At 40.9% G+C, this 12,403-nt stretch overlaps 1 protein-coding gene across 1 annotated transcript in view; it reads left to right on the top strand.

Annotated features, from left to right (window-relative positions):
• CDC5L (cell division cycle 5 like) overlaps positions 1 to 12,403 on the top strand; it is a 215,516-nt gene that overhangs the window by 125,727 nt on the left and 77,386 nt on the right. The window contains exons 7-9 of the mRNA XM_069236107.1: positions 2,265 to 2,409; positions 4,628 to 4,816; positions 7,450 to 7,598. Coding sequence (XP_069092208.1) covers positions 2,265 to 2,409; positions 4,628 to 4,816; positions 7,450 to 7,598 — 483 coding nt within the window. The remainder of the gene's footprint in view (positions 1 to 2,264; positions 2,410 to 4,627; positions 4,817 to 7,449; positions 7,599 to 12,403) is intronic.

Genomic DNA, 12,403 nt, shown 5'->3' with positions numbered 1-12,403 from the left:
CTAGCTGGCAGGCTGATATTTGTACCTGCTTTTTCCACTGCTCATAGCCACTGATTCTCAGTCTCATCAGCAAAATGTCTTGCCAAACTGAGAGCTACTGTGCCATCAAGAAGCAGGAACCTAACCTGTTTTTGGCACGGCCTGCAAGGATACTCAAAGTAATCCCTCTCCTCTCCCTTGGCAGTCACTTGACCAGTAACAATATGCCAAGGGACCTTCAAGGAAGTAACACAAAAACTCCATAGGACGGATAACCCTGTTCATGCTCAAGGGCCTTGTCCGCTCCTGGGACTGTTCGGAGACCTGCCGCTGTTTCTTGATGCCAGTCTTTTAATTGTGTCAAAGCTGATTGCAGTTCTGAAATCAAGCCGAAGTTCCTGACTCCATCTGCTGAGTTGTCATGTAGAGGCTTGTGGACAGGCCATGCTGGATGTTTTCTCACCAGCTTGTCACTCTTCTGGGGCACTTTCCAACAGTGGACCCACGCATGCTTGTTTGGTGATTCCAGTGCCTTGATCCAGGATGCCGCCTAACTACGCTCCTTCACAGACTCAGACCCTGCTTGCCTGGTATGGCACCACCCTTGTGCCCTCAACACCCTTTTACAATGCCATAACTGGTGGTGTGCTCAGAGCCAATGTTAGCACTGCTTCCTCCTTCAAAGTCGGTAGACATTATACTAGCAGCTTGATGATAAACTCCTGGCAGGGGTCCTCTCACTAGCCAGGAGATATGCTGTATAGAGGAATTGTCTATATCAGATTCCAGTGTGTTGGAAATGCCAATGATGATTAGGAGCTCAAAGAGAAAGGCAATTCTGAACTGATTGCCTGCTCCCTCCTTACAGTACAGATGCTGGCCTTTAACTAACCTTCTTCATGGGGCAGCCAACATGGCAAAAACAGCCTTTCCAGCTGGCCTCTTAGCAACTCTGTTGCTCTTTTCAGCGCAGGAGAGGAACCTAAGGAACACCAACATTACCTTCCGAATGAGTTTGTCTTTCCCACCTGCTGCCTCGAAACAGCAGCATTCCCTCATCCACCTTTCATAAGGAGAGGATCTTCCAAGTTTAGATATCAACATAATGGAGTAGTGGGTGCTCCAAGTTCACACCTCCCCACTGGGCTGCACTCCTTCTGTATTGGAGGGCTCTCTGAGGCATGCCTCAAGTGGGAGTGGAGGGTTCTGTCCCTGTTGAACAAAGGGGTCATATAAATGGTACCAATGCATGAGAAGGACACAGGTTTTTATTCCATTTATTGCTTGATGTACAAGAAGACTTGGAGGGCTATGGCCCATTCTTGATGTCAAGCTTGTGAACTTCTTTATTCAACAGGACAAGTTCAGAATGCTGTCCATGTGCCAGGTCTTACTGTACTTCAATGCTGGTGATTGGGTGGATTCTCTGGATCTCCAAGGCAACTATTTTCTTTTGTCAGTTATTAATGCTGAGTTGTTGTGCCACAGAAAAAAATCATAGAAAGTAAAGAGGGTGTGCCGGTTGGCACCATATATAACTCAGTACCGTAACATCCAAGGCAAAAGAGGCGGCAGCTGACGCTTCATGGCATAAACTTTTGGAACTGGAGAGCTGTTGGGGCAGAGGGTTCTTATCCAGTTTAGTGCCTGAGGATATTGATAAGTTTGAAATCTGCAGGAAGTTAAAATATCTGCCATAAATAATATTACTGAAGGTAATTGGGGTTTTCCACAGGTAGTAACGTTATCATCTCACCACTAAAGTTTTGCCAATTTTTAAATATACTGATCGAGTGTGGTGGAAGGAAATATAGGAGCAGACAAATATAATATGTTGGGTGAATGTTTTTGGTAGTTTGATTTGTTCACCTCCTTACTTAAGAATATGATCCTCCGGAACTGTAAAAGTGAATAGGAAGAGATTCATTAGTATGTTAATCAAGTAAATTAAAAGTGGAGCACTCACTGCAATACTGATTTTTTTTCTTTTTCACAGTGGGTGGAGAGCTTTCTACCAAAGATTCCAGTCATTGTGATTCATTTTTCATTTCTATCTTTGTAATACAGTCAAATGCTTGTAAACATCCTTCATCTAACATCTTGAACAATATCAGTGTTTTACTGATCTTGGTGCAGTGTATCTTCTCATTATGCCATTTCTATTTATGAAATTGAAATGGATTTCTTAATCAGGCAATAATCATGTCAACGAAAGATATTTGCCTTTTTTTTTTAAAAAGTCACTAGATTTAACTGTTCTTGTTTGTTCATTTTGTTTGTGACAGGGAAAAGGAATCAAAAGAGCGGAAGAAAGACAAACAAAACATAAAAAGGAAAAAAGAGTCAGATTTGCCGTCTGCTATTCTTCAGACAACTGGAGTTTCAGAATTTACTAAAAAGAGAAGCAAATTGGTCCTTCCTTCACCCCAGGTGAGTTTTGAGAGCGAACGTAATGAGACAAGTTTTAGAGGGACACTTCCCAAACATTTATGCCATGTGCCCATGCCTTGTTTATACAGGTTGTAATTTTTGACCTTGTACACATTTTTATGACACATATGCACATCAGCTGGGCAATGAGGAGGTTACAAGAAAATCGAGAGCATCTGTTTCACCAGTACAACACCTTCCTCATTGGGAATGAAATAAGCCACACATTGTCGGGTAACCCCTCTTTTTACTTTTGGAACTGCAGACACTTGCTTTTTATTCTATTAAGGTTTAATGCCTCATCGCCTGCTTGTTTCCAGATAGTGCAGTATGTTATTTTTACTTGTTCCTTCATTGAAATGCTTCTCAGTTTGAATTAAATTCATGTGAGATGTATTACTTGAACATCTTAACTAGTGTTCACCAGTAGAAGTTTTTGTGTTATAACAAAGCTTGACATTGGGAATGGACAGATTGTCTTGTGCGTGGAAGAATGTAAATGTATTATTAAGGTCATTTTAACATGTCCACACCACAAGGACTAATAATCTAAGGAGCATGGAGCTGCCACAGTTGATTTCTGATCCAGGTTAGCCCATTTTTAAACCTACATTTGCAAACATATTAAAGTGATTAATGTATTCGTTTAGCTAAAGAATTGAAGTATTATTTGTTTAGAGATTTTTATATTATTACTGTAAGGACTTTTCAGAGCATCATCCGGAGAGATATTTTGCAGGTAAAAAGTATGCTGAGTGCACCAATTTCCTCTAAACAGCTGCTAGTAGTAATACGTTGCTGCAGCAGGCACACATTCTGACTGTTTGCTTGTCTCTAATGTAGAAATGTTGTTTTATACATTATCGTCTGTTGTTCTATATTTGATTTCCATCGTTGAACTTTGATGTGAGGCTTTCTCCTGTTTTAGTGTCATTTGCTTTGTGTTTATAGGGTAAATTAAAAATATGTATTTTTCATAAGTGGGTTTTGAACTTCCTGTTTGGTTGGCAGTTCATAACCGCAGTGTTTCATGCAAGTGTGTTATGCTTGGGTTGGTCGCAAGAGGCGTGCTTCTTAGGGCACTCTAAATATATCTAGATGACGATGTTCAATTGAGATGGCAACAAAAAGCCAGCTGCATTGCTTTGGTTCTGTGCTGAGCGCATGACTGTGCTGGCAAGGGGGGGGGAGCTGCGATTGGCAGTGTCTGCCTAATGTCTGCTGATGGACGTTTACAAGGACGAGAAGAACTACCCAGGATTCCCTACATGTGTTTTGCATAATTTATGACACATTATAGGCCAGAGGGCATTGTTTGGACTGGGTGCTCCCCGTTATATGCTTCTCTGACTACCTTTAAGAGGAGCGAAGCATGTCGGGAGCTGAATTTACATATTCGAGGTTTGGTTGGATGGTATGTTACCAATTCCAAAGATGTAATACTGTGGCTTAAGCTTTAAAGTGCCTTTTTCATGTTTTTTAGCTCAGTGCGAATAGATTCTGGCTCGGCTTGTATCTCATTGGGCTAACCTTATGCTTACACATTCTGCTAGAAGAATAGACATGTAGTACTATGAATGGAGAGAATATCGAAGAATGGCAAAGTAGTAAATGCACTCAAGGGAATACAAGTGGAGTTACCGGTTTAGGCCATGTCTTCTGCCGCCCTGACAGGGGAGTGTCAACCCTATTATGGGATCTTGATGCTGAAGTTTCTGAGACATGTTTAAGGCACTTACTTGGCAAAGTTTGTTTTAGAGGAAAACGGAACCATGAAAGTGAGAGGTTGTTTTCTCTAAGTAAAAAAAAAAAAAAATTGCACGGATAGGCTGCCAATTTTCTCATGCACTGGCTGACCATTCTGCATTTTCCATGCCTGTGTCCTCCTTTTGTTGCATGGCAGACACGGGCAGGGAAAATGAGTGGCGATCTTCCTACCCTCAACAGAGAATGAAGCCAATCCCTGTGGCCTGGCTGCCCTCTGGCAGGTAAGCTGCTAGATCGAAGGTTTGCAATGGTAGAGCTTTCTAAATAGAGCAGGGAAACTACATGTTTAATGTGGCAGAATCACTGCTGATTGCACTGCAGTGCTCCTATTCTGACACAAGTCTTTTTTTTAAATAAGTAATGTTTTTGTGTAACAACAAAGAGCAAACATAACTATCATTTTAAACTAAACTAAGAATGTTTTTGTTTCCATTATTTTTTGCTTTTTCAGATATCCGATATGGAGCTGGAAGAAGTTGTGAAAATTGGCCAGGCAAGCGAACTTGCACGACAGACAGCAGAAGAATCGGGAATTACAAATTCTGCTTCCAGTACACTTTTATCAGAGTATAATGTGACCAACAATAGCATCGCCCTCCGAACACCTAAAACACCAATAGCACAGGACCGGATCTTACAGGTAAACTATAGTCCCCAACAGCTTGTTGTTCCACACAATTACCATTTGCCATGCCACAACAGTGGGTTTTTTAGGCAGTTTAGATAGAACATTGTTAAATGGCCCCTTCTTAGTAATTGATACTTAATCTGTTTCCTGTATGTGGAAAAATGTTTCATACAGTTAAATATTTCGCTGCACCTTCTTCTCAAAAATGTCCGATGCAGAACGTGTCACTGTTATATATTGGTATGTAGATATGTTTTAGACCATTTTCCCACATATTTTTCTCTTCACCATTCAGAGTCTGTTTTCATTATGTTTTCTTAGATCAATCTCTGGCTTTGCACACCAAACTTCGAATCTTCAAATTTGTCTTCAGACGTGTTGTCTTCCATAAAATGTCTTCAATAAAAAGTTCATACAGTCGGGATGTTGGCAGTCCAGTTCAGCAGTAGGAGGTTGTGAAAAAGGATTCTTATAGCTTTTTGGTGTCAGCTATCCAGTTAATCTTTGCACAATGCAGAATTAAATTGTATTACATTTATATACTGCTTATAATTTCTCAGTCAGGAGATTGCAATGTGGCACTCCTTGAATGACTCAGACTAAAGTTGATCTGCCGCCCACAATGCAATACTTAGGCCCTCATTACGACTTCGGCGGTCTTTGCTGAAGCCGCAGGCGCCACTATACTGTCAGTGCTGGCAGTATATGTGGCTCCCTATTTTGACTTTTACGCTGGCCCAGCGGAAAAGTCACATCAACATTGCAGCCGGCTCATAATAGAGCCGGCAGCAATGTTGATGTGCAGCAGTACCCGTCGCACATTTCACAGCCCGAAATTCAGGCAGTGAAATGCGTGATGGGGCTGTGCCTGGGGGCCCCTGCACTGCCCATGCCAAGTGCAGGGTCCCCCTTACCGCCAGCCTTTCCATGGCGGTGTTTACCGCCATGGAAAGGCTGGCGGTTGGGGACTCATGATCCAGTGCTTACACTGCTGCCCTGGGGATTATGACTGCAAGGCGGAAGCCTGGCGGTATGTTGGAGGGGCCGGCGGTATGGCCGTGGCTAATGCGCCACGGTCATAATACGTTGGCAGTACACCGCCAGCTTACCGGCGGCCGCTGAGGTCGTAATGAGGGCCTTAGTGTGTTTTTCCCACCATCTGAAGTGCGAGACATGGCTCAAAGAAGACAGAAGGCATGCATTATTCACTGACAGTTCATTTAAGAACTGATAATTATTGTCATTTTATGAAGAAAAAGTTGTTTTCCCGAAGAACAAATATGAAATTATAGCCACCACCGTCAAAGTGCCGGTCAGAAAACTGTCACTGGTTAGTTCCACTAAGTTTCTGGAGCTGTTCAGTTTTTTTGCCCCAAAACAGACACAGAAAGGGGCTTTTGTTTTTTCAGAGATGCTGGAGCTTTTCAATAGGACACATCTGAAGTTCAATCCTACATTATAGAACTGTCAGTCGGGTACTTTTCATGGTAGGTCCACCTGGCTCCGGGGCAAATGCTTCTCTATTATTTCCTGGTGCCAAAGCAACCGTAGGATTACACATCTAAGCCCAACGGGCCTCTAGGGGAGGGGCTGCTAGAGAGAGACTGAGTGCCAGACAGAGGCCACCAGCAAAGTCCATTTCCAATTACCACTTGTCAGCTGGTAATTTTACGGAAAAACCTGTTTGCACTTCATTGTGTCCCTGTAGCTACACAGAAGATCATCCAAATGACCCTTGGAGTCCATTTCTTTGGCCAGTCCTTCAGAGCTCCTCACAGGTCAGACAGCAGGCCCAGTCCCCTTCTGCAGGACCAGAAAGGCATCTGAGGAAGAATGGGTGACGGCCCAGCTGTTGTAGGATTCACCAGCCTGTGGGTGGAGAAGAATCTTGGGCACTCTCTACCCAAAGTGTATAATTTAAGTTTTGACTTTTCCTATGTGCCAGCTACAGTCTGACCAGTGACATTGTTTTTTTGGGCCTCGTCACTAGATAATATGCCATTTTTAATGTTACACATGTTCCTCTCTTACATTTTATGCACCCTACTTTGTGGACTGCAAGGTATTCTTAAGGTAACTTATTTAATATTCAAATATTCCCACCTTTCAAAAGGGGGCTTTTTACAGGTCTTTGCAGTAGGGTTAAGGCTGCCTCTGTCAGGCCACACAGGGTAGGCCTGAAGCAAAGTATTCACTGCCAGAGTAGTAGATGGCACAATACGTGCTGCAGTACACAGGTGTCATTTAACTTTACATGCCACCATATAGTATGGCTTTATAGAAAAGTTAAATGTGCCTATCAGGTTTTAAGCTAATTTCAACTTGTTTCCAGGAGATGAGCACATACACCAGGCACTGAACAGCAGTATCCCAGTGTTTGAGCTCACGATTACCTCTAGGTGAGTCCAAAAAGAAAAACTGAGGGTAACCACCCAAAAAGGGGGCACTTTGCAACAGGAGTATTTCATCTCTGGTGTCCTCTTACCCTCGCATCCTCAAACTGGTACAGCAAGTACCTATTTTAGCACTCAGGTTGACAGGGGTGGCCACTTTTCTTCCTGCTAATTCTGCTAGTTGCACTCAGTTGCATACAGTATCACATTATTAGTCTGCGTTGCCTTAATAGACTTGTTTTCTTTTAACAGGAAGCCCAAAATTTGATGGCCCTCACAAACGTGGATACCCCATTAAAAGGTGGTCTGAATACTCCACTGCATGAAAGTGATTTCTCTGGTGTAACACCTCAGAGACAAGTAGTTCAGACTCCAAACACTGTGCTTTCCACACCCTTCAGGTACAGCAAAGCATTTTTGAATGTTGTATACCAGTTTTAGAAATATTTTTCTCTTATCATTTTTAAACAAGAGTTATTTTCATTACAATAGTTTGATTTGTGATTCAGCCACCTTAAGATCTGTATATGTATTTATGAATATTCTCTCCCACAGAGTTAATATTGCAGGTAGTACCACCTGATTATACTGACTTGTGCAAACTACATTTAGCTGTCCCATTTGTGAATCAGTTTCCCTTTTTACTATGACCGTGCGTTCAGTGTTGGGGAAAATGAGATCTTGATGTTATATAAACTTGTTTCCTCGTTTACTACTTATATCACAGAATTGATCTTTGGTTTCTTGGAAGTGCCTTCTTCATTTCTTCCTTGTGCTTCTTTTTCTGGCTTGATTCTCAAAATGTTAACTAGTTTACAGGGATTTTGATATTAATAAATTATACTGTTGTGAGAGCCCCACTATTTAGAGGTTCAAACCCCATTGATTTATATTGTCACAAAGGAAACTCTGATCTTTGCGTAGAAAATGAAAAAATACGGTAATTGCCAACCTTTCCCCTGAGTTGTACTTAAAGGTTGTTTTGAATCCAACGGTCTGGCAGAGAATGTCTTGCTCTTTTTGGGGTAACATAAAGAGGAGCTGCAGAGAACCAACTGAATCAAAAGCTAACAGTGGTATTTTGTAATAAGTAGTGTTTATAATGTGCACTACTTCAAATTAGTAATAATTACTCTCATGATAATGAACACCTTAGGAAACACAAATATTATTACAATGTTTCATAGATAAACCAAAATATTGTTTATCATACATCCCTAACCAGTTGGTCTAAAACACTGTTTGTGCCGTGCAACATTGTGATGTTATTATTCAGTTTGCTGGCCAGTCACCAAAATACCCATGCATAACTGAAGACTAGGGGCCAGATGTATCATCACAGCCCCTTCCGAGTCGGAAATAGCGATTTTTAAGAAATCGCTATTTCCGACTCGCAAAGTGCCATGTATCACATTTGCGATTCGGTAATAGCGATTTCTTAAAAATCGCAAATGCTATTACCGAATCGCAAATTGCGATATCGGCCCCATTCGCAGCTATGGGCCTGTTTGCCCATAGCTGCAAATTTTTTGCATTTCCAAAATTGCGATTTCTGAACCAGAAATCGCAATTTTGGAAATGCAAAAGCCCAGGGTGCTGGGGGCCTAAGGCCCCCTCTGCTGCACCCCAAAATTTTTTGGGGGACATGTAAGGTGCGCACATGCCAAAAGGGCATGTGTGCTTTACATGTTCAATTTAAAAATTCATTTTAAATGCATTTTTAAATTTTGCACCTGGTTACCACCTGGTTTCGTTAAATGGTATTTTGTATGTGCAAAATGCCATTCTGCGAAAAAATCGCAATTTGCAATTTTTTGCAGCATCGCCTTGCGATGTGGATTTTGCGAATCGCAAATTGCGACTCGCAAAACCAGGTCGCAACGCAAGAAATCGCAATTTTAGCGATTTATTATTTGTGGTCTGCGAATGCCTTTCATGCATCGCAGACCACTTTTTTGCACGCGCAAACGGCCGAATTTTGCGATTCGCACCGTTTGCGAGTGCAAAAAAATGTCATACATCTGGCCCCAGGTCTTTCATATAGTGCCTAGCTAACAACATGCCTCCCTAAAACCAGTTTCTTTCACTGCCCTTGCAAAATGAGGATGAGTTTATATGCTTTTTGTCCATAGTATGTCAGTTTAACTCACTTAAAACCCTATGTTTGCAATACCAAGCTGAAAACAATACTGTGATTGCCAGCATCACAGATGTATTACTATTATGTTGCTTGCACGAAATAAAAGCCTAGGATTTCACATTTATTTGGTGCCTGGGTTTCAGTCATAGTGCAGTTCTTCTAAGCAAGCACACATAAAATGTCATCCAGCACACATTACCAAGTATGATTATTCATCACTGTATGTAAACATTGTCATAAACACATAAGAGGGTGGCAAATGGCCATACTAATATGTGCAGAGGTACTTTACATTTTTGTGGTGATCCTTTGTTCCTCCAGATAGTTTTCTTTGCATTTGCGTCCTGTGTACGCCCAGAACAATCATGTTTGATCTGGATTAACTTGCATTTTGCTTTCTCTATTGAGCTTTTTAACTGGAAGCTACCTGCAGTATAGCTTGTCAAACAGAGGTTGTTGCCTGTAAGACAAAAGTGGAAAGAAGGTGGTGAATATTGCACCTGTTTTGCAGAATGAACATGACCTTGCAGTTCTTCTGCTATAAATTAAGTTCCAGTCCAGCACACACACCTTTGTACAGAACCTCTGCATTTATAGAAAACATCTATGGAAGTGCATGCAGCTCTAACTATTGCACAAGTTTTCAACAAGGGAAATCAATGCTTACTCAGGGTAGGGCATTTTTCAAATATTAATTCTCAATGTTGTCATTTGTAGGAGCCTATAATGAGATTGGTGGGTTAGTAATGTGAATTGTCTCAGCAAGCAGTGCACCGCCAAATAAGGCTCTGGGAATTGCTAGTTCATTTAAAACATTAACATTACCAGTCATCACAGGCCTCGTAAAATCATAAAAATGTTAGTAGACTTGCAGGTCAAGTACCTTGAATAATCTGCTCAACCATAGTTGTAATGTTCTTGACCTGTAAACAGGTCTCAAATTGTGTGATCCTAGGCAAATATTTTACTTTACAGAGTCGCCTTTTCCTTCATTCTCACATATAAGTGTACTTCAAATATGTGAGCGCAGCATTTCTGCTGCATTAAATAGACTAAACGTGTGCACCATGTATTAAAAAAAATAATAATAAATAAATCAAGCCCACCTATAGGCGACACATAATCCACTACGTGCCTCTTAGTTTACTAATAGCCTTGCTACCTGGGCAGGAGGTTTTATTTTTAAACACTCACTTTTAATAAATACGTTACTAGAGCATGATGTGGTCACACACTGTCATTTACAGACAGGAAATTTTAAAGAAATGTCCAAAATCCTTTCAACTAACTTGCGGCTCTACTGATAAATCAATGTAATGTATTACCAAATCTGTGAAAATCTGGTTTCAGAGAACATTTATTTGTTGCACATCAAGTTAAGTGTTCTGATCTTTTTTTACCCCATCACACAGAAGTACAAACAATGGGTTTTCACAACTACTGAAATATATTTTGCAAAGTTTCTACAAATGACTTAGCTATTTAAATGTGTGTTAGGAAAAAACTGACAAAATCCTGGAACTCTACAGTCAGAAGGAATATCAATTGTAAGACAAACTGTCTTTTGACCTCTGTCTCTGAGCACATGTGATAGTAACACGATTTAAAGGCCTCTTTCACATTCTGTTCTATGTCAACTCACCAGAAGTCCTAAACATAGCTCGACCTGGTAACGTATGACTCGCTATAGTGAGTGGGCGAGTAGAATTTTCGAGTCCTGCATCACCACTGCGTAATAGCCCTAACAAAACCACTATCGAGTCATAAAGATCTCTCACAGAGGCAACTCTGTTCTGATTTACAGTGTGTGCTAGAATCAGAATACTCTGACACTCACTGAACTGTTGACTTAATGTGTTTTAGGAGGGAGTGGAGTCAAATCTGCCTTTCTGGTTAGATAATTCAGTGGGCTAACACATCTGCTACAGAGATCTGCCCAACCTGCACATTTAAATCTTCAAAACCCAGAGGAGTTAGCTCTGCTTTTTATCCTTCCAGATAGCCCTGAATGTGTTAGTAATAACATTAGTTATCAATTTTCCTCTAGAAAAGTCATTTTGTGTGTTGTACAAATAATATATACTACATCTGCATCAACAGACACTTCTAGACTACCTCGTGATATCAATGAAGCTCTCTAAAGAAAGCATGTATATGCCATACAGTATTCGGTTTGTTGCAGAGGAGAGAAATTATGTTCCAAAAATCAGAATGTGCCATGGAAATGTTAACATATGATTGGGACAATAGTTAGTGTGAAGTGTTTTTACATCACACATTTTATTAAACATAATTACAAATAAATTACATGGGAATACAGTGGTTTGCTCACAATCAGATTAACTAGGTCATTGTTTAAAATTGAATCAGAACCCAGGTTTCACGATGTAATGATAAAAGCTGTTTCTCATTAGGAAGGCTGTGTCTTTGACCCCCCAGGCCTGAAAACAGGACAGATTTACTTCAGTTGGACAGTTGGAAAGTATAAATTGATATATGCAAGCCTATAAGGATACTTGCTCCTTCCTCTTAGAAGAACATAATACCACAAGAAGAACCATTGTGTATCAGTCAGATTTGCTCTCATCTCTATTTCCTCATTGCATATATTTTATATTGTTGTCTGTGCACCATCAAAGGAAAAATATAACAAAGTGAAAATCTCTTCCCTCAGTACAGATGGGATGAGCAAAATGCAGTTTTAGAATAGGACATGTTGCTATGCTGGATTTTTAATACGTCTCAATGACCCCCTTGTTTTTACTTCGTTGGGTTTGTGTGGAAGGAGGAATACATCTAAATACACACTTCAGAGGTTCCAAAGTGACATGATGTACCCATACAGAAATGCTGCTGATGTATGAGCAGAGCAGACCCAGAGACTGCTACAACTAGTTCTAAAGGTATGGGCCTGGCTGTCAACTGGAGAAAGCACATGTTCAGGAGGAATGGTCCTCTTTCATTTCCCCCTCCCCAAGCAAAACAAAAAAATACACCTTTGACAATTTGCATGAAGAGTTTTAGGTCTAAACTAAAGCAAGTCACCAGGCACCTGAAAGGATGTTG

This window comes from Pleurodeles waltl, chromosome 5, assembly GCF_031143425.1.
Source record: "Pleurodeles waltl isolate 20211129_DDA chromosome 5, aPleWal1.hap1.20221129, whole genome shotgun sequence".
Classification (NCBI taxonomy): domain Eukaryota; kingdom Metazoa; phylum Chordata; class Amphibia; order Caudata; family Salamandridae; genus Pleurodeles; species Pleurodeles waltl.
The sequence above is the reverse complement of the archived record's forward strand: the minus strand, read 5'-3'. Positions and strand labels throughout refer to the sequence as shown.